The sequence below is a fragment of the Trachypithecus francoisi genome, unplaced genomic scaffold, assembly GCF_009764315.1.
Source record: "Trachypithecus francoisi isolate TF-2019V2 unplaced genomic scaffold, Tfra_2.0 Lachesis_group0, whole genome shotgun sequence".
Taxonomy (NCBI): Eukaryota; Metazoa; Chordata; class Mammalia; order Primates; family Cercopithecidae; genus Trachypithecus; species Trachypithecus francoisi.
Window position 1 is genome coordinate 139,894,929 of NW_022681453.1, and position 22,405 is coordinate 139,917,333.

At 53.7% G+C, this 22,405-nt stretch overlaps 1 protein-coding gene across 7 annotated transcripts in view; it reads left to right on the forward strand.

The window, feature by feature from the left end:
* VIPR1 (vasoactive intestinal peptide receptor 1) overlaps window positions 1-22,405 on the forward strand; it is a 35,164-nt gene extending 12,759 nt beyond the window's left edge. For 3 of the 7 annotated variants that reach the window (XM_033212196.1, XM_033212193.1, XM_033212197.1), the window contains exons 3-13: window positions 4,588-4,695; window positions 10,852-10,958; window positions 12,367-12,470; window positions 12,965-13,097; window positions 15,667-15,820; window positions 16,359-16,419; window positions 16,690-16,756; window positions 17,129-17,220; window positions 19,810-19,939; window positions 20,178-20,219; window positions 20,925-22,405. In XM_033212196.1, coding sequence (XP_033068087.1) covers window positions 4,588-4,695; window positions 10,852-10,958; window positions 12,367-12,470; window positions 12,965-13,097; window positions 15,667-15,820; window positions 16,359-16,419; window positions 16,690-16,756; window positions 17,129-17,220; window positions 19,810-19,939; window positions 20,178-20,219; window positions 20,925-21,116 — 1,190 coding nt within the window. In that variant the 3' untranslated portion in view covers window positions 21,117-22,405. Of the gene's footprint in view, window positions 1-4,587; window positions 4,696-10,851; window positions 10,959-12,366; window positions 12,471-12,964; window positions 13,098-15,666; window positions 15,821-16,358; window positions 16,420-16,689; window positions 16,757-17,128; window positions 17,221-19,809; window positions 20,040-20,177; window positions 20,220-20,924 lie in introns of all 7 variants that reach the window. The other 4 variants (XM_033212195.1, XM_033212194.1, XM_033212199.1 and 1 more) reach the window with 4 other exon arrangements.

The window sequence follows — 22,405 nt, forward strand, 5'->3', positions numbered from 1 at the left end:
TAAGCACATGAGGGCCCCAGCCATTCCTCCTCAGGGGGCTGGGAGAGCTCCACCTGGCAGTGTGAAGGGTGGTGCCCAGCTACCTAGACTGGACAGCAGGGCTATCAGGACAGATGACAGCACCCTCTTTCTGGCTCAGCAGCTCCAGGTAAGAACGGGTGGAATTATTTGGTACCACTTGAACCAGACTTGGAGGGGTGAGCAGGTTTGGAGAAACAGAGGGTCTGGAAAGGTGGGAGGCACTGAGGTAGACTTCCCATGGGAACTGGGGCATGGTTGGCAGGTTCAAGTCTTACTGCCAGGGACAGCAGCTTGGCACGTCTGGGCTGGAGGCAGTGAGATGGCTGGGCTCATTCTGGGCCTCCATCCCAGGCTATCTCCCTGAGGCTGAGCTTACACTTATGTAACAGCCTTGCTCAGGAGCAGGGAGCATCTTTACCTCTTCCTGGCTCCCTAGTTCCCCTTCCACCTTCTAAAGCTGACAGTTATGTAGCCCCTTCCGGGTCCCTCTTCTTGGCCCTGGTGCCCAGGCTGTCTGCCTCCTGCTCTGTAAGTGAGTAAGTGTAGCCTCACAGATGGGCTTTGCCTACCCTGATCTCAAAGCAGGACAACCCCTTGACTCTACGGCCCAGAGACTGAGGCATGGGTCCAGGGGTGGCTGGGCCTGCCCACTACCTACAGGCCCCACCCCACTCCACCAGTGCAGGGAGCCAGGACCAGGTGCAGACAGGCTTTGGCAAGCCCCAACGGTGGGATCATAGGCAGCCCCGAGAGGCCCAGACTCTAGACTCCACTGCGCACCTCCCACGCCGAGGGGCAGGCCAGCCTCGTGATTCTGATGAGGTCACTGCTGGCACAGCGTTCCCGTTGGGTGCCAACACCCTGTCACCAGCAGCCAGGCTGGGATGCAGAGAAGGGCAGGCATAGGTTGTGGACATGAGTCTGTCCGTGGCCTTGTGCAGGGCTCTGTGCATGTTCATGCACATCTAAGTATGCACTCCTGGCCCATGTCTGTCTGGAGCTGCGTCTGTGCCTCTGGGGTCTATAGCTCTGTGTCTGACTCTGAGTATCTTTGTGAGTCAGAAGTATGTGTCTATTTAAGCATGGGCACATGCCATCTCTGGACATGCGTAGGTGTGTCTGCCCAGTGTGCTGTGTCTCTGTGTGTTGGCTTGCATGTCTATCAGTGTGAGTGTCAGCAGTATCCCCAGACATGTCTGTCTCTCTGAATGTATGTCTCTGTGAGTTGTGTGTCTCTCTGTGCCCATTTGCTTGTGTCTGTTGCCTGTGTTCAGGTAAGTGTACATGTGTGCATGTTTGCATGTGTGCCTGGTGTTCTGTGTACTGGCACATAAATGTCAGTGTGTGTATCTCTGTGTGCACATAAGTCTACAGAATGGCACAGCAGAGGCCCCACCTCACCTTGCCTCACCAACCCTTACCCCAAGCTCTGGGTTGGGCTTTCCTGGTGGGGGCACACCCCCACCTATGGGCACACACAGCCAGCCTGGGCCCTGTATTTCTATAGGCCCGGTGACATGTGTGATGGGACCTGCGGAGCCTCATTAGGGCAGGTACACAGGAAATATTCCCATTGCCTAGCCCAGGACAACAGGCCATTCCAGTTACCAAGTATATTCATGGCTGTCACCCCGTCCCCTGCTTCCGAGACCATGTCCCTCATATTGGCCTCTCGTCCTGCTCCCTTGCCCTGCTGGCTGCCCTCACCCCAGCACTAGTTCACAGCCCAGCCTTGGTTGTGCTAAGATTCCTTGAGGCCAAGTGTGGCCTCCCAAGGGCAGGGCCTGGTTTCCTCTCTTCTGTCCCACCACAGTGAAGCAGAACTCAGGGCCAGAGACCCAGCCCCAGATTCACTCCCCAGCCTGTGCTGGCCGCCAGCACAAATGTCACTGTGTGTATCTCTGTGTGCACACAAGTCTACAGAATGACATAGCAGAGGCCCCGCCTCACCTTGCCTCACCAACCCTTACCCCAAGCTGGCACCCAGACACAATAGCCGGTCTGCATAACAGGGCATGCCCAGTGCTGTCAGAGAGGGGTAAACAAAGTCCAGCAGCAGCAAAATTCCCAGAGAAATGACAGCCCTTCCAACCAAGAGGAGTGGGAACATGTGAATATACTGTACCGCTTACCAGCAACATGACCTTGAGCTGCTTGTCTAATCACTCTGTGCCTCTGTTTCCTCATCTGTAAAATGGAAGCGTTAAATAAGTCATTCATCCAAAGAGGTTAGAACAGTGCCTGGCACATGCAAAGGTTATATGAGTGTTTGCTGGTATTCTTAACAGGATCTTGAACCCCCAGCAGGGTTTGACTGACCTGAAGTGCCCCTACTCAGCTTTCAGAGAGGCTGGCCCAGAATGGAAGAGGGACTGGCAGCCAGCGTGAGGCCATAAGAGCCCTCAAGACAGGGAAAAGTGGTCAGGGTCCATGACTAAGGGAGGCTGCAATCTCTGGTCAAGCCCTGGGGATCCAGGGGTCCTCCTCAGGCTTCAGCTATAGGTGTGGCCTGACTGCTGCAGCCCCAGAAGGTGCCCCTTGCTGCTGCCAGCCCACTCCAACACACAGAGTCCCGAGCCTCTTCCCCAAGTAAGGATGTCCCTCCACCTCCTCTTCCCAGACCCCCTTCTTGGGAACTTGTGAACCTTTGGACCTGAGCTGGGCTGGGCTGGGCTTGGCCAAGCTGGCGTTGACTTTGGCTCAGGGGTTGAGTTTTCTGAGCAAATCTATGGGACTGGCAGGATTGCAAAGAGACAATTAAGCCTCCTGCATGGGACGGTCCAGAGCAGTCCTAGTCCCTCAGCGGCATGCAGCTCCTGAACAGACTAAATGATGGCATTTGCATGTGCCTATTAAAGCAGACCCCTGAAGACCCCACTGTGCATCTTTCACTGGCCAGGCTCTGCAAGGCTGATAGCTGTGGCGGAGAATGTGGCCACAATGGAGGGTTTTTGCTGAATTTGTTCCCTAACTATTCCCCTCCATCACAATTCACAATCCGACCACAATGGGGGAATCTGTGTTGTTCAAGAACTAGGTGTGGGCTGGGCATAGTGGCTCACGCCTGTAATCCCAGCACTCTGGGAGGCTGAGAGGCAGGTGTGAATCACCTGGGGTCAGGAGTACGAGACCAGCCTGGCCAACATGACAGAACCCTGTCTCTACTAAAATTATAAAAATTAGCTGGGTGTCGCGGAGGGCACCTGTAATCCCAGCTACTCAGAAGGCTGAGGCAGAAGAATCACTTTAACCCGGGAGGTGGAGGTTGCAGTGAGCCAAGATCACGCCATTGCACTCCAGCCTGGGCGACAGAGCGAGACTATGATGGGGTGATGCGTATACTGGGGTGCACGTAGTTCTTTTTTTTTGGAGACAGAGTCTCAAAACATTTTCTAATGCCTCCTTTATTATCATAATATGAAATTCAGGACACACGCCCGTCCACTTTATTAAAAATAAAGTTCTAGCTATACTGTAAGATAAATATTAAAAGGAAAGTAATTTATAATAAAGTACCATGTACATATTCAAGCATAATCACACTAGATGTAGTCTGAAGGTTGTACCTACAAATATAAACCCTGAGAATGCAAGGCCTACAAATGCAGACTGATGGACACAAGTAGTTGCATCAGTGACTCAAGTATCACAGGCAGTACTGCTATGGGTATCATGGTTTTCCAAAACATTGAACAACTCTTAGTGAAGTTCAGAACAAAACAAAATACAATCTTCCCTCCCTGCATTCCTGGAAAACTCCATGTATGTTAAACTTGTGCAATAAATAGCTTGTGTTGGCCGGGCACAGTGGCTCACGCCTGTAATCCCAGCACTTTGGGAGGCCAAGGTGGGAGGATCACTTGAGGTCAGGAGTTGGAGATCAGCCTGGCCAATGTGGTGAAACCCTGTCTCTACTAAAAACACAAAAATTAGCCAGGCGTGGTGGCACAGGCCTATAGTCCCAGCTACTCGGGAGGCTGAGGCAGGAGAATTGCTTGAACCCAGGAGGCAGAGGTTGCCAAGGTTGCACCACTGCACTCTATCGTGGGTGACAGAGCGAGACTCCGTCTCAAAAAATAAGTAAATAAATAATAAAGTAAATGGCTTGTGTTTATATGTAAAATGGTGTAAGAGTCTAGGCTCTGTTCATTACGAAAGGTTTTCACCTATACATATGGCCAGTGGCTCATCTGGAAGCCATGCAGAATGTGAGACAATTCATCATTGTGCAGGAGTTGCCTGTCTGGCATCCCTGGCGGCTGCCCATCAAATGCCAGTGAGGCCCCCCCACATTGCTGTAACAATCAAAACCACCACTGCCATTGGAAACATCCCCAGGGGGCGCTCTATCCCTCACTAAGGACCAAGGAACTGTAGTCAGGCCTCCTCCCTGCCTCCCAGTCAGGACAGGCCCCATGCAGCCTGGGCAGGCCTGTGCCTCCCCTCTCAGACTGGAGGCTCCTTGAGGTGGGAGCCTGGCAGAGAGAGGAAGAGAGTGGCCTCAGGCCCCAGGGCTGGAGGCACCCGCACTGTGCTGACCCATGTGTCCTCTGCCTTACCCCATAGGCTGCAGCAAGATGTGGGACAACCTCACCTGCTGGCCAGCCACCCCTCGGGGCCAGGTTGTTGTCTTGGCCTGTCCCCTCATCTTCAAGCTCTTCTCCCCCATTCAAGGTAAGACCCCTGGGTTGAAAAGGTGAGGTGAGTGGTGCCGGCTGGCGTGGGACTCACCTCTCAAGGAAGTGGAAAGCCCAAGAAAAGTGGTCAAAGAGGCTGGAGCAATCCGAGGGACTCCCCGGCAGAAGAGGCAGTGGTGCTGGGTCTTTAAAGAACTCACGGGATTTGATTAGCTCTTCACATAAAGATAAGCATATGGGAAAGGCTCACTAAATATTTGCTCAACAATTGATGACTGATTGACTGACAGGTACTTGATTAAGTTATGGCTCCCATAGTCCTGTTGTCTTGGGCTGGTCATGATTCAGTCTTTCAGCCTATGATTCCAGTCATAGGCTGGAGCCTATGACCTCTTGGGCTCCATGAAGCCACCACATGACTTTGCTTACACACCTTGTCATGTTCCACTTAAATGAATGTCCATAGAATGTCCACAGAATGAGGCAGAAAAGAAAAGGGGGAGCCCCTTTAGGATGTGGCTTTCTTGCTAGTGAGTCATTAAAGAGGTTTACAATATAGATTCAGTCATTCTTCTGTGCAGTGAATGAAGCACCCAACCGTGTGCCAGGCGCTGAGCTGGACAAACACAGTGGGGAGAGGATAAAGCAGCCCCCAGGGCTGCTCTTCCAGAGCTAGCGTTCTCATTGGAGAGACATTTTGTAAGGAAATAAACAGATGTATCATCAATAATAAAAAGTGCTGGACGAGAGAATAAGGAGAGTGGGGATCAACTTAAGGCAGAGGTTCACAAACAGTCCCTCTCTGAGGTGACACTTCAGCTGCAATCTGAAGACCTGGAGGTGAGAAAGAGCCACCAGGCAAACAATTGAGAGAGAGAATCAACAGCCCGTGGAATAAGCATCCAAGGAAGCTCCGTGAAGGCCAGTGTGGCTGGAGCAGGGAGAGTGCCGGGGCGGGGGAGGAAGGAGAGGGACAGGTGGGCCAAGGCCAGACCACACAGGGCCTTGAGGACAGAGGCGAAGACTTGAGCTTTTTCCTAAGTCCAGTGAGAAGTGGGAGGTTTTAAGCGGGGAACTGACAAAGTCCAATTTAGGTTTTTATTTCTAACTGGTTTCTGTGAGAAGGAAGTATTCTAAGAGTATAAACAGGAAAACCCAATCACAAGGCAGGCAGGAAATGATGATGGATTGAATTCAGGTAGTGAGCTCAGTGCAGGAGAGAAGTGGGAGAGTTTATGGAGAGAATGGGCGTGACTGAGGCAGGGAGGAATCAAGCAGGCCCCACCCTAGGCTTAGGTTTAATGAGCCTTGGGGAAGAGGGAGCAGGACTGGGTGGGGAGCATGGGGGGAGGGGCAGGCCTGGGGTGGGGAGGACTCATGAGGAGCAAAACCTAGATAATTATTCAGAGAGCGAACAGAACTCATGCGTCTCTCACTCCAGGTGGCCTTTTCCTCCCTGGACCCCAGTTTCCCTGTTTGTAAAGTGGGGATGTGTGGTAGATCCCAGAGTCTCTTTGGGATAAGCCGATTTGCCCCCAAGTGCCTGCTGTTGTGACCTCAGTGGTGAAAGACAGACCTTAAAGCCCTCCTGAGGAGTCTGGGAAGGTTACAGCCATGCCATATTCCAGGCCAATGCCCACCTGGCCTGGCCACCTCCTCAGGGACACCCAGTGCCTGGGCAGATAACAATGAGCTCCTCTGGCAGGTTTCACAGTGCACGCCATCACTGAGCCTGGAAACCAGCCTTCTCTCTGATCCGGAAGCACCTGCTAATTGCCTTTCTCCCCGAGACTCTGCTAACTGCATTTCTCCCCGTGGCTCTTCCTTCTGTCCCTGCTGGAATATGTCAAGGCAGCTCCTGCCCTTGAGAACCTGAACTCCAGCCCACCATCTAGCTAACCCTGAGGCTGCTGCCATCAATGGGGCCCATACGGTGCCTTTGGACTGACAAGAAAAAGTCAGTCCTTCCTCAGGCAGAGATGACCTCTCACTAGAGCCCACCTAGTGGCAAGCACTATATACCTACCAGCCAGGTGCCCTTGTACAGTGAACAACTTACACAGCCACACTCTGTGGGCCTGGTCTCTGAAAATGGTGGAGAGAAATAGGAGACTGCGATTAGGGACTGAAAACAGAAAAAAGACGGTGTTCTCCTGAGCAAGTAGATTAAGGTGTGGGCAACCGACCTGAAATTCCAAAGAGGGAAGTTTGCAAGTAGGGTAGGGATGATGGCAACACCAACTCACACCCTTTTAGATAACAGACCTGGGAAGAAGTTTACCCACAGGAAGGGACCTGGTTCTACAGGGAAAGCTAAAAGAAAGCTTATAGAAGATAAAAATTGTGGAGAGTTAAAAAAAAGTCATCTATGTAGGCTGGATAAAATACCTGAAGGAGGGAGTTTGGCCAGGTGAGGAATAGCTCATTAAGGCACCAAAATGTTCATGGTGGCTCCCTTCTTTATTTTTATTTTATTATATTGATGTTTTGAGATAGAGTCTCGCTCTGTCACCCAGGCTGCAGTGCAGTGGCGCAAATTGGCTCACTGCAACCTCTGCCTCGCGGGTTCATGCCATTCTCCTGCCTCAGCCGTCCCATTAGCTGGGACTACAGGCACCTGCCACCACGCCTGGCTAATTTTTTGTATTTTTAGTAGAGACGGGATTTCACTGTGTTAACCAGGATGGTCTTGATCTCCTGACCTCGTGATCCTCCCGCCTCGGCCTCCCAAAGTGCTGGGATTATAAGCGTGAACCACCATGCCTGGCATCTACCTTCAAATATTTGAGGAGATTTTTTAAAAAATAAATATGGGAGAGCCATTCTGGCTGAGAAAATTCGATGTACAGTCTATGTTAACCATGTCTGTGGGGTCTATGGGATGCCTCCCTTCCCCCACCACCTGCATCATGATGTGTAAATAAGAAAACATTGCTGCCAGCCTAGGAAGCTCATCCTTGCTGGCTGGGATGGGGCACTATGGCAGGGAATCAGGAGAGTTCCACGGCAGGGAATCAGGAGAGTTCCACGGTCAGGTCTGGGTGTTAGCATGATCCTTCCAGCTGTCTCAGGCTGTGGAGCTGACAGGAAAGCAGGGGGCTCCTACTTAATCCAGGGGAGATGAGGTGGTTGTGGTGCTGGGGAAGAAGAAGCTGAGAAAGGGCTGGTGACTGATGGGGGAGAAGAGGGAGAGGATCATTCCTCAATTCTTGGCTCCAGGCACTGAGTGGAGGATCCTAGGCACAAGCGGGGGCCATGACTGCTTTTTGAGACATAGTGAGTGGGAGGAGACTGGGAGAAAGGTGGCTCTCGCCACCCCTCTGGTTGTCACAGCTATCCTGAGCTTGTTTAGGTAAGGCCCAGCCCAAGTAACAGGCCTCAAAGCAGACCTGGCAAGTGTCCCTCCCATGGTGGAGCCCAGCCTGGCCCAGGCATGCCCTGACCCCCCCACTGTCGCATGCCCTGACCCCTCCAGTGTGATGTCCCTCCCAGCACAGGGTTAAAGTCCCTTGCTACCTCCCTCCTGCCCTTCATGTCCCCCCTCCAGATATAGGGCCTGCTGGTTTCCAGGCCCAGACTGGAGGGAGACTCTTGGCTGCTGCTTGGGATCCCATGGTGACTGCCATTTTGATCTCCTTGAGAGCAGCTTGCTATGAGGCCTTGACCACAGTCCCAGCGCTCTTCAAAGAGGCCACCTAGCCCCAAAGATGACCCATTGTCCCCTCCCTTCCTCTCCTCCACCATCTATGGCAGCCAGGGCTCCAGAAAACAGAGTGTCTCTTTGTCCACTGCTGGGAGCCCAGAAAGATCTGGAGTCAGGCGGACCTTGGTCTGCATCTCAGACCTGCTGCTCCCTTGCTGTGTGACCATGGACAAATCACTTAACCTCTCTTAACCCTGGGATCCCCATATTTTGGTGGGATAATAAAAACTACCAATTCCTAGCCTTAACACATTAATGTTTACCCTAACACCTCTGCCACTATACACACACATACACACACACACAAATACAGCGGCATGGGAAGCTGCTGTGTACATGCCAGAGTCACCCAGGTTTGCTGGCATAATTTGTGATACCAGATGCTTGCTATGTCATTGAGCCTGGCCTCAAGCCCTGGTCCCTCTGGTGCGTAGGGAGCCCAAAGCTCCAGTGTCCCAGCTTCAAGGCTGGGTGATTTTGGCCTTAGTCCTCATTTTTTTTTCCTGAGTTGGAGTCTCACTCTGTCTGTCACCCAGGCTGGAGTGCAGTGGTGTGATCTCAGCTCACTGCAACCTCCATCTCCTGGGTTCAAGCGATTCTCATGCCTCAGCCTCCTGAGTAGTTGGGACTACAGGCATGCGCCACCACAAGCAGCCCTTAACCCTCTTTTCTACCTGCCCAAGTCTCCTAGGGGAAGTCCTCAAAAGAATCAGATTGTGGGTGGGAGCCAGGGCCTCAGGGCCTGCAGTTAGCTCCCTGGAACTGGAGCTGAGGAAGGGCTTGCCATTTGATGAGGGGCTGGGCTGAAGGCTCTGGGCCAGGCCCACCTCTGACTGAAATGATGGGAAGCTGACAGGGGCGCAGAGGGACAGCTGAAAGTTTTTCTCCTTTCCTAGGAGTCTCTTGCAGCAGTGAGGTTGGGAGCCCAGGGCAGAAAAGGGGATGCCAAGGCAGGAAACTGGCCCAGTCGAATGCCTCCTCTTCAGCCAAATCCTTCCTGCCCTCCCTGGGCCACGCAATGGAAATAGACCCAGCCCACAGCTGCTCTTTCCTGGCTGTCCCATCCCCACCCCCAGCTGTCCCTCAGTTCTTCATCCATGAAGTAGGGTGACAAGACCTCTTTCCAAGGGTTGCCAGGAAGATTCACAGAAATGGCAAATATGGAATCATCTGGTATATTCTGCGCATACAGCCAAGTTTGGAAATAAACACACGTGCCCAGTGACCCTTCCTGAGCTCACAGGACAGCTTGACCCTCCTGCAACTCTTTATCTGGTCACCACAGTAAGTCCTCAGGTCACCTCCATGAAAGTGAGAACCAAGCTTACCTGGGAAGACTCTGGAGACCAGATCAGCTCTATTCTGTCCTCTCTGTGTGGCCTTGGGCGAGTAACCAACCTCTTGGGGCCTCCACTTCTCAACTGTGAAATTGAGTTACCTTCCTCATTGGATGACTGAGGACATTAAACAGGATGTGCCTAAAGTGCTCTGACCAGCGCTGATATTTGAAAAGTATTCAAAACTTGTTGTTGTGATGAGGCTGACAACCGTGATGCTGCTGATGGTGACGATGGTGGTGGCGGTGGCGGTGGCGGTGATGAACGGGTATGAAGATGGGGAAGCGAGATTCTTCTCTGGCTCATCTAATTTCTATTCACCCCATTCTCTCCCTCTCTGGGGAGAGGATACCTCCCCAGTGCTGGAGAGTGGGGACCCTCAGTGGTACCCCTCACCTCACATAGCCCTGAAGCGGTCCTGCCCCTTTGCTGCAGCTTCGAGCCTCTGAGGACAGTGGACAGTGCAGCTTCCCTGGAGCCTCAGCCTCTGCTTGTTTCAGCCCCAAGCCCCTGCCATGCTGTGCTGCCTGATTCCCTCTCACATGCCTTTGCCTGCACAGGTTCCCCTGCCAGGAGCTCCTGGCTTCTCCATTCATGAGGATTTCAGATCTGCATGCTTATCAGGTGTTCCCAAACCCAACCCCTCCTCATCCCCACACCCTTGCTCCCCATCCAGCAGCACATCTGAGCCCTTCCAGGTGTGAGAGGAAACCCAGCCCCACAGGCCCAGGCAGGCTGACTGGGGAGGCCTGGGCAGGCCTGGGCCCCCCTCCCCTAGCCGTGGCCTTGTGACAAGGGTCAGCATTCTGCTCACGGCAAGGGTCAGGAATCATTCTGTGACAAGGATCCAGGCAGGGTCTATGACAAGGATCAGAGTGTATGTTGTACTTGGGGTCAGGTTCAGACCATAACAAAAGGACTGAGCCCAAGAATGTCTGCTCTGATTTTGTCATCGGTGCAGGAGCCCTGAAGAGGCTTCTCCCTGCCCCGGGTGCCCCCACAGTGCCCTGGGTAACTGGGTCAGGGCAGCTGGAGCCTGACAGCACCAGGGTTGGTGGGAGTAGGGCTGAATTCTCTGCCCTGTTTCAAGCAGAGACAGCCAGGTCCCCGCTCCCAGCCTCAGCCTTTGTCCTTGCCCCTGCCCTCCACCCAGGCCGCAACGTGAGCCGCAGCTGCACCGACGAAGGCTGGACACACCTGGAGCCTGGCCCGTACCCCATTGCCTGTGGTTTGGATGACAAGGCAGCGAGTCTGGACGAGGTGGGCCTCACAGCACCGCCACCCCACCTGCAGAGTTCCGGGGCCCACCTAGGCGACTTTGATCTCTCCCACCAAGGGATGCAGTTGCTGTCTGTGTGGGAGCAGGACTCCTGGAGTCTGCCCTCCTCTAGCCTCCTCCGGGCCTGCCTTTCTGGGGTCCCAACCCTTGGCTCCCCCTGACAGGGTATGGAAGGAGGCTTTCCCACAGGAGGGGCCCCCAGAGCAGTGAAAGCTGAAGCAGCACCCCCAGGCTGGGCCGCCCCACTGCCTCATGGGAGTCTCACTTCAGCCCGGGAGTTGGCAGGGCATGCAGACACCACACCCCATCTCATCCAGAGAGGAAACAGAGGGGTTCCTGGAAGGAACGAGCCTTGGCTACCAAATAGCCAGTCAGGAACAGGGACAGAGCCTGTTGTCCTCAGTCCCAGGACAGATATCTGTCCCAGAGCAGTTAAAACATAGGTGGCCTCTGTAAAGACTGGGGAACCTGGTAAGGACATTGATGGGGAGGCTGGAGTCCTCAGCTAGGAGCCCCTCACTGCTTTAGGGTGCAAATGCATGTATGTGTGTCTGTCTGCGATGACATCTGCCCCACCCTCAGGCGCCCTTCTCAGACGGGCTTTCACTCCACCCACCCCCAAGGGCAGCAATTTCTTCAGAGGCCTTTGAAGCCCACTGGAGCCATAGGCCCTCATTCCCTCTTAACCACTTGACTCTTCTCAGGCAGGCGTGGGAGGCGGAGAGGAAGGAGGGACTTGCCTAGTGGCTGTTGTGCTGCACTGCACCTGTGTCCATGGGGAGGGCATCAGGAGAGGGGACCAAGCAAGACACGCTCGGGGTCTAGCTTTGCCCTCCTTCCCAAGAAAGGCCAGACTGCCCTCATCCCACCGACCCCAACTCCCAAGAGCCCAAAATGGGACATTAGTGCCAGTGTCTTCTTTGACACCCTGCAACCTCTGCATGCCTCTCCTCCCTGCACAGAGACAGGGCCTCAAGGGGTGTCTGAAGGGCAAGCAGACCCAGCCCCTAGGGTGCCCAGCTCAGAGATGGCACAGAAGGGAACCCGGGCACATGGCTGGAGACATGAAATTAACAAAAGGGACGTGCAAGGTCTTCATTCTCTCCCTCACCAACTTGTCCCTCGTAAAGACGCAAAGAGAGGGAGTACATTCAACCCCCACCCCACCCTAAGACACAGTCCTGCCCTGTCTGTGGAAACCAGGGCGCGAGGGGTCAGGGGATTGAAGAGCTCCGCTCAGCTGCTCTTGGGAGCCCCAGACCTCAGCCTGCTCATTTGCTGAGGCAGGAGTGGGCAGGCAGAGTGTGTAGGGCACCCCACCCCTGCCAATACCTCCTAGATGAGCCTCCCACCCCACCACCCAAGAGCCTCTCCCTGTCCCTCCAACAGCAGCAGACCGTGTTCTACGGTTCTGTGAAGACCGGCTATACCATCGGTTACGGCCTGTCCCTTGCCACCCTTCTGGTCGCCACAGCTATCCTGAGCCTTTTCAGGTGAGGTCCAGCCCAAGTGACAGGCCTCAAAGGAAACCTGGCAAGTGTCCCTCCCACAGTGGAGCCCAGTGTGGCACAGGCATGCCCTGACCCCTCCACTGTCGCCCCCCAGCAGCACACAGTCCCCAGCTACTGCCAGGCCAGCTTCCCTTGGGAAAGGCAGATGACCGAGCTGTTCCATGTGTTGCAACCTAGTCTCCCCTAGGATGGCCCTGCACTTGGGGACAGGGCACCAGAGGGTGGGGTCTGCACACAGGAATGAGGTTTCTGGGGTCACACACGAGGCTGAGGCACTTGGGAGCCCAGCTGCACAGGAAGATGGGGTACCTGGGGGTGGGGCTCGTAGTTCGGGATGGGACCCCCTTCAAGGCAGGGCCTGCCCTCTGGAGAACACATGCTCCCCTGCCCCACCCTTGCTCAGAGCATAGGACAGCATTGACTGGGGTGGGGATCCAAGGCCCCTTTGGCCTCCCAGATCTGCCCACCCCACACAGGAAGCTCCACTGCACGCGGAACTACATCCATATGCACCTCTTCATATCCTTCATCCTGAGAGCTGCTGCTGTCTTCATCAAAGACTTGGCCCTCTTCGACAGCGGGGAGTCAGACCGGTGCTCCGAGGGCTCGGTGAGGACCCTGGCCCTGGCCCACCTCCCTCAGTTTCGCCCTTATCTTTAGCCACCGCAATCTCCTCTTCTTCCCCTCTTTCTCCCTCTCCCTCCTCACTCTTCCCTCCCATCCCACCCCTCAATCCAAGGATGGCCCAACCCCCACCCAACCCCACCTGGCAGCTCCTCAAATCACACTCCCCTCTGGCAACAGAAGATGTTGCTCACCCATCTGGGAGCTCACGGACCTGCCCCCACCAGTGAGAAAAGCAGATGGGAAATGGGACACTTCATGGCCACAGCCCAGAGCCCCTGTACCACCTGTTGCTAACTTCCTATGTGGCCTTGGGGAACTTACAGCCTCAGTGTCCCCATCCGTGCAAGGACTTCCATTCCTTCCAACTCTGCCCTCTGTCACCTGCATAGCAAGGGCTCTGTTCACCATGCCATTTTTCCTACTCCCCCCATCCCCGTGCCATCTGGAGTAGGTCCAAACATATGCATTCCTCCTCTTTTGTTCTGATCCTGACATCAAGCTGGTTCTGGGCCTTCCTAAGGAAGAGAGGTAAAGGGAGCATCTAAGGAATTCATTGCCAGTCACTAAGGGAGCCATCTCCAAGGGATTCTGAGGGACCCTCTCTGAGTACCTCAAGCTTTGACAGAGAGCTTGAGACCAGCCCAGCTCCCACTCATTCCTTGTGGTCAGTATCTCCTTGCTTCATGCATAACCCCAGAGGCAGTGCATTATATCAGGGGTCAGCAGTACCTTCTCCCCAAAGAGTGAAATGATCATACTGAAATCTCAGGCATTTCAACAAGGGGGAGAGAAAATCTAGGGGACCCACCTTGGCCATTCCCAGAGCTTCTCAGAGATTCTGTCCCAGAAGCCAAGTCAGACATGAGCAGTGCAAGCCACAGGACCTGAGGAGGAACCTGCTGCCTCCTATGCACATGTTAAGGATAATTATGGAGACTGGCTTCCTGATTCATTACTGCAAAGCTTTTCTAAGACTAGAAGGAAGCACAGATAACTGTCCTGGTAAAGAGCTGAGCTATGGCCGGGCGTGGTGGCTCATGCCTGTAATCCCAGCACTTCTGGAGGCTGAGGCAGGCAGATCACGAGGTCAGGAGTTCAAGACCAGCCTGACCAACATGGTGAAACCCTGTCTCTACTAAAAATGCACAAAAATTAGCCGAGATTGCAATGAGCCAAGATCATGTCATTGCACTCCAGCCTGGGCGACAGAGCAAGACTCCATTTCAAAAAAAAAAAAAAAAAAAGAGCTGAGTTATTCTCCAAAAGCAAATGGGGGGAAGATGGGAAGGCAAGAACTCCTGTAACTGGAGGGACTGAAGTGAGACCTGAGGAAGGACTTTCCAACCGAAGGGAGTGGTACGGGCATTAGGGGAGGGGAGGCTTCTCTCTGAGGATCTCTCAAACCAAGGGTACAGGAAGGAAGGGTGGGAACCAATGTTCTGGGTACAGGAGGAAGTGGAAGCCAGACAGTTTCCTGGTGGAGGGTGGCTTTAAGCCCTGGCTCACAGACATCTAGGCTTGATCTGAAATGGGGGACTTTCTGGGAGGGGACAGAAGGCCCAGAATACCTTCCAGTCATGCCAAGAGGGCCACCCAGAGGTCCATGATTGCCCTACTCATGGGTCTCCCTGACTCCTTCATGGTCCTCGTCTGCCTGAGAAAACCATTCTTCCACTAGGTCCTCTGAACCCCAGGAGGAATGGCCAACCCTCCCCTCTTCTCTTCTTCTTCATTTCTACTTCCTCATCGTCTACCCTCTTCTCAGTCCCAGTCTCCCTCCACACTTCCATCTGGGCCCCACTCCACAGTCCACAGCCCTCCACCCCACCACACTCAGCAGACTCTTGCAAACTCAGGCAAGAATTCTCCCTCATACCTTCCAGCTACCTTCAATACAAATTGACATTAGATGAATGAGTGGGTGGGGTGGGGGTGTGGATGGGCAGGTTGGTGGATGGCTAAGTAGGCAGCAGGATAAATGGGTAAAGTAAGGAAGATTGGACAGATGATGGGCAGAGGGGCAGGTAGGTAGATAGATGGGTGGATGCACGAGTGGATTGATGGGTGGGTGCAGAGATGAATGGATGGGTAGATGACTGAATGAGTTGGTAGATGAACGGAGAGATAGGTGAGTAGGTGGATGGATTGATAGATGGGAAGATGATAGATGATGGATGGATACATGGATAAAAGATGGATAAATTGATGCGTTGATTGTGAATGTTTAGTGGGTGAGTAGGTAAATAAATGGATTCGTGGATAGGTGGGTGGATGATTGAATGAGCTTATGGGTAGATGTATACATGGGAAGATGAATAGATGAACTGATGGATGGATCATTAAAATCACCAGTTTATCCCAAAGTATCAGAGGATCTAAAATTAGGGAAAATGGGAAAACCAATGAGTACATTTTTAAGGGGATAATGCAAAACAACAAAGAAATTAAACTGGCTGCACTGCAACTGTGTTTGTCCCCCCAGACATGGGTGTTGGCAGTCAAGGACCCTTGACAGCCCCAGTGAACCTTGTCTTTTCTCCTCCCCCTGTAGGTGGGCTGTAAGGCAGCCATGGTCTTTTTCCAATATTGCGTCATGGCCAATTTCTTCTGGCTGCTGGTGGAGGGCCTCTATCTGTACACCCTGCTTGCCGTCTCCTTCTTCTCCGAGCGGAAGTACTTCTGGGGGTACATACTCATCGGCTGGGGTATGGTACCAGGGAGGGCTTCCAGGCTGGGGACAGAGGGGGCAAGGCCTGGAAAACTCCCTAGGGGAAGGGTGCCAAGCTGGCTTGCAGTCCTACGTCTTGCTTAGCTGCAGGTCCTGCCTGCAAGAATATCAGCCAAGTGTCGAGAAAGTCCTCAAAATGTCTGAGCCCAGGACAAGTCCCTCAGGCTGCAGCTGCACCTAGGGCTGACCTGTGGGACAGATTTTGTGAACATCTTTCCATTTCCCTTTAGCCCCCGAAATACACAGGGCCACTGCTAATCTATAGAGGGCCTCTGTCACAATTGGAAAGAGAATGTCCATCTAGGTAGACAGAGCCCTTCAGGCATACAGCTTCACCCCCTCAGTGGAGAATCCCTCCGCGGTGAACAACCTATGCAACCAAAGACAACAGCCTGACAACCCACCCTTTTCTCTCTCCCTCCCTCTCTCTGCTTTTCTCCGAAATCTTTCCTTCATGCCCTCTACCCCTGCTTCCTGTGCCCTCTCTGCTCTATCACTCTCCCTGGGCCTGACAGGGGTACCCAGCACATTCACCATAGTGTGGACTATCGCCAGGATCCATTTTGAGGATTATGGGTGAGCTGCTGCCCCACACACTCCCCCAGGCGCCATCACTTGGGCAGGCCCCTGGGTGGGATGATAATGCCATGTGGCCTTGGTGAGTGGACAAAAACCACAGCTCTCAGGCCAGAGGGGAGGCTGGAGGAGGACCTGGGGAGCAACAGACTCTGGGCCCGGGGCCGCTAAAGGGCTCAGGAGCAGAGCTGGGGACAACTGGGGGAGGTGCTGCTGATTCTCTCTCTGGCTGAGGACAGACCCTCTCATTCCTCCCCACACTCTGCTCAGGTGCTGGGACACCATCAACTCCTCACTGTGGTGGATCATAAAGGGCCCCATCCTCACCTCCATCTTGGTAAGGTACCCTCCCACCACCTGGAGATGGGAAAATAGGCCCAAAGGGCAGGCAACTTAGCCCAAGGTCACACAGGAAATTAGTATCTAGGTCAGAACGGAAACGTAGCTTCCTAATGCCCAATGCAGGATCATCCCCACCCCTGTCCCACCAGTTCTTCCTTGAGTGTAAGCGGATTGGGAGCACAGTTCTTAGGGATGTGAAGGAGGTAGAGTTCCTGGATGGCCTGCCCAAAGGGGAAGCGCCAGAGGAGAGGTAAGATAGAGAGAGGGGCAGCAAGACCCTGGGAAAGAAGACAGGCCAGCAGCCGAGGGGCCTGGACACCTCAGCCTTCCCACTCTGACTGCCTGAACTTGGGTCCTCACCCACTAGGTGAACTTCATCCTGTTTATTTGCATCATCCGAATCCTGCTTCAGAAACTGCGGCCCCCAGATATCAGGAAGAGTGACAGCAGTCCATACTCGTGAGTGTGGGCCTAGTGCCTCAGCCCCCAGAACCTCCATCCCCAGTCCTCAAATCATCCCACATCTCCTTGAAGTCCTCCCACCCCAAACATCCAGAGTCACCAAGGAGCCATATTGTTCTTGCCCACTCCACCATGGCCTGGCTCAGCCCACCACCGTCCCCTGCTCCAGCCCCACTCTCACCAGGCTGCACTCAGAGCCCCACACATGTATCTCCTGCCCACACTCACCTAGCATCCTTCCCAGGTATGCATCTGCTGCCAATCCAGGGAGCTCAAGAGGACACCGATGTCTTGTTCATACCATGTGCCCAGTCCCTGGCATGTGCCTCGCATGGAAAAGGGGTGCAATCAACACATAGTAGATGCATGCCCTCAGGGAGACCCCAGTCTGCCAATGAGACAGCCATGTTCAGGACTCAGTATTCCTCAGTAATAATGATGACTCCTGCAGTTTACATGCCAGGCACATGCTAAGGGATTTCCATGCATCATGTCATTTCATCCACACAGTGCCCTGTAAAATTATCCTTATTTTACAGAGAGGAAACTGACATACACTCCCTTCTCCTCGAGGGTTTTGGAGCATGTCACCATGGGCAGGGAGAAGAGGCCACAGTGTCCATGGACCAGGGCTTGGAAAGGTGTCAATACTGTTCCCCCTGCTTAGGAAGACTGGAGGAAGAGGCAGGTTTTTTGAGGGAGCAACAAGGCTTGAAGACAGAGCTAAAGAAACATGAAACATGTGAAAAGCGAGGCTGTGGGAAGGCAGGTAGGGTCTGCATGCCCACAGATGGGAGTAGGAGATTGAGTATCAGTGCTATTCACACAAGACAAACCCGGGACGTCCCACAAGGCCTTCCAGCCCTGGGATTCTTCTCGGCCTGCCTTCTCTTTGGAGAGTCTGTGCTGTGGTTCTAAGATTCCTGGCTAGAATGTCACATGCTGCTGGATTTAGGATTCTATTCTGGAATCCTGTGATTCTCCCTGATGAGACTAAGACTCACATTCCTGGTGTGACCGCATTCTCTCCTGCCAGGTGTGTGGGCGGAGCTTCCCTTCCTGTCTGAGAAGGAAAGGCTCAGTGGGGGTCTGCAGCTAAGGGGCAGCACATTGAGCCTGTGCACCTTCATCCTCTCCTTTGCCGATGGGACCTTATTTCCCCCAACTTACAATGGTACAAAAGGGCCTGAATCTGAAGCAAGCAGAGCTGGCCATGGTCAGGGCCAGGTCTGTGTGGTGAGACAGAAAGGAAACAGTTGTCAGCAGGCAGAAGGGGTGGGGGCAGTCGGAGATGAAGCTCCTCAAGGAGAGGCTGTCAGCTCCCACTCTCCACCTCCCCATAAGCCTTTGATTTAAAGAAAGCCTCCATCTGTTAGCCTCGGGTGCGTGGGATAGTTTTGCAGCCGAAGAGGCGTGGGCAGTGCTCAGGATCTTGGCATCGCTGAGAACCAGGTCCAGGAAGGGGTGGGATGGGCAAGGCCAGCTCCTCTGCCCCCAGCTTGCTGTGGGACCTCAGGCCTTGGACTAGGCTTCCTTGGACTGACTGCTAAGACAGGAGAGACAGAGTCAGAGACCCTCCCTATCCACATCCCACCTCTCCTAGCCAGGGATCTATGGGCTCACACTGCCTGAATCAGCTATGAGGTCAGGTGGCTGGGAGGCCTGAACCAGGAAGAGCCCTGGACCATGGGAGGGGGGTGAGCATTTAGAATGAATACTGACCCTACTGACCATACAAGGCTGTGAAGGAGAATCTGGTCCTTCAGAGCATGCTGGGAGTATATGCAATCCCAGAGAAGCTGGCAACTTCTGGAGAAGCAGACACAGCAGAAAAAACACAGACAGAGGGTGATACTGATTAATTCTGGGTTGTCCCTGGTGATCAGGCATGAACGTGGGTCCCCATCACCCTCCCAAGTGGCCCTGGGCATATGTGGTCAGCACCCCAGTTAGAAAGACTTGCTTCCTAGTACGTCTTCTCTCATGGTCTCTCATGGATGCACTGTGCTTCATAGTACCCAAAACACTTCCAAGTTCATAGTGAGCCCCTGTTTCTATAATTTGACTATGTCAAGCATACACTTACTGCATTATACAAATTGGAAAAACTGAGACCAGGAGAGGAAGAACCAGAATCTCTTGTTGCCTAAGAGATTTTCTACTGCTCTTGATGGCTGAGAGTATCCTCTACTGCAATGATGAGGTAAGCCTCTCCCAGACCAGGGGGCCCAGGCAACAGAACTCCCAATAGTGGATTTCAGCTAACATGTCTCTGTTAGCATCATTCTCACTGGACTCTCCTTTACTTCTTACCCTCTCTCCTCCAGAAGGGTGAGAATAGAGGGGGTTTCTTTCTCTCTCATGCTTCCCTCCAGGCCAGGAGCGCTGGGGGCAGAAGGGCAGAGGCACTGCAGCTGTGGAACAGGAACAGAGAAAGGCATAATATTTAGAGGAACCTACAGTCCATCCTCACACGTCCTGGTCATTGTCTCCATCTTCTGTGCCTCCAGCTGCCCCATGCCATGCCCTATCAAATCCACATGTGTGGACACATAGACCCATGCCCTGTCCCTCCCCTGTCTCCAGGAGGCTGGCCAGGTCCACACTCCTGCTGATCCCCCTGTTTGGAGTGCACTACATCATGTTCGCCTTCTTTCCTGACAATTTTAAGCCTGAAGTGAAGATGGTCTTTGAGCTCGTCGTGGGGTCTTTCCAGGTATGGGCTGTTGACTTAAGGCTGCATTCTTCCCTGGCTTTTAAGGGAATTCAACCTGGAGTCTTGGCCCTTGCCACTGGATTCCAATCTTTTTACTGTAGTAAGTATTAGATAAGCACCTACTTTGTGCTTAGCTCTTTCCTTAACCAGGGGAACACAGGGGCTGGAGCCAAGGGAGGGGCAGGGCTGGGGGCTTCCTGTCTGTCTACCTCACCTCTCCTGCACTCTTCCTTCTCAGGGTTTTGTGGTGGCTATCCTCTACTGCTTCCTCAATGGTGAGGTAAGCCCCTCCCAGTCCTTGGTGCTCAGGCAATGGAACTCCCAGGACCAGGGTCCAGAAACACTGGTGGGATATGTGCAGAGCAAGGACGGGTTAAACCTTGCTACTACAAGTATGGTCCTCAAACTAGTAGCACTGGTGTCACCTAGGCCCTTGTTAAAAATGCACATCTCTGGGACCACCCCAGACCTGCTAGCTTAGAATCTGCATTTTAATAATTATTTAAAAAAACAAACAAACAGGTTTTTACTAAACCCCAGGGGGATTCCTGTGCACAACAGAGTTTGAGAAACACCTAGTTAAGTGGCTGTGTGCAATGAGTGGTGAGGGGTAAGGCTTCCAATGAAGGTTGAGTTGCTGTGGAGCTCTGGTTACTATACACAAAAACCCAGTCAAGTGAGCTGGAGACCCAGCATGGGAAGAATTGTGGTATAGGCACCCCTAGGCAGCATATCCCTCTCTCTCCTTGGACTGTATTCTCGGATCCTCTCTGCCTCTCACCTCCTACCATTCCAAGGCCTCATTTTGAACCTGGCCTCAACCCAGTCCCAAGTGTGCACCGCCCAAGGCAGCATCGGGGTCTCTCCATTTTGATTTCCTGAAGAGGATAAGACTGGCTAGTTCAGAACCCTAAGTCCAGGGCAGCCCAATCAGCAGTGGAAGAGGCTCCACAGCAGCGGACCTGACCACCTTCCCCTCTCTTAGGTGCAGGCGGAGCTGAGGCGGAAATGGCGGCGCTGGCACCTGCAGGGCGTCCTGGGCTGGAACCCCAAATACCGGCACCCGTCGGGAGGCAGCAACAGCGCCACGTGCAGCACGCAGGTCTCCATGCTGACCCGCGTCAGCCCCGGTGCCCGCCGCTCCTCCAGCTTCCAAGCCGAAGTCTCCCTGGTCTGACCACCAGGATCCCAGGGGCCCAAGGCGGCCCCTCCCGCCCCTTCCCACTCACCCCGGCAGACGCCGGGGACAGAGGCCTTCGCCGGGCGCGGCCAGCCCCGGCCCCGGGCTCGGAGGCTGCCCCCCGGCCCCCTGGTCTCTGGTCCGGACACTCCTAGAGCACGCAGCCCTAGCGCCTGCCTGGAGCGTTTCTGGCAAGTAAGAGAGATGGCAGCGCCTCTCCTGGAAGATTGCAGGTGGAACTCAGTCATCAGATTCCTCCAAAAGCTCCCTGCGCCAATCAAGGGCAAAAAGTCTACATACTTTCATCCTGACTTCGCCCCCTGCTAGCTCCTCTGCCCAATCGGAGGAAAGCAACCGGTGATCCTCAAACAACGCCGGTGTGATCTGAGGGCAGAAAGGTTCTGCCCCGGAAGGTCACCAGCACCAACACCAAGGCAGTGCCTGAAATTTCACCATTGCTGTCAAGTTCCTTTGGGTTAAGCATTACCACTCAGGCATTTCACTAAAGATGCAGCTCACTACCCCCATTCTCTCTTACGCTTAACTATCAGCTCCTCAAAGTGGGTTATTCTGGAGTTTTCGTTTGGGGACCACAGTTGTCTTAGTGGTTCCCTACCGAAGTGGAGTGGCCCCAGGGTCAGTCTGGTGGGAGGACGATGCAACCCAAGGACTGAGGGACTCTGAAGCCTCTGGGAAATGAGGAGGCAGCCACCAGCGAATGCGAGATCTCAGACTAAGCCTACCTGCTCTGCAAGTCTCAGTGGCTTCATCTGTCAAGTGGGATCTGTCACACCAGCCATACCCATCCCTCTGTGCTGTGGAAGCAACAGGAATCAAGAGCTGCCCTCCTTGTCCACCAACCTATGTGCCAACTGTTGTAACTAGGCTTGGAGATGTGCACCCATGGGCTCTGACAGAGAACAAGTACCTCACCCTGCTACACATACAGGATTTGAACTCAGATCTGGCTGATAGGAAAGTGAAAGCACAGACTCTTACTGCTAACTTTTGTGTATTGTAACCAGCCGGATCCTCTTGGTTATTTGTTTACCACTTATATTATTAATACCATTATCCCTAAATCTCCCTTCCCACCCCACCCTCCCTGGAGTGTGGCGAGGAGGCCTCCAGCCCACGTATCATCTGGACAGGAGCCTGCTGGTCACAGCCTCCTCTGTCTGCCCTTCACCCTGGTGGCCACTCAGTTTCCTACCCACACCTCCCTCAGAAGATCCCCTCAGGACTGCAACAGGCTTGTGCAACAATAAATGTTGGCTTGGTCTGGC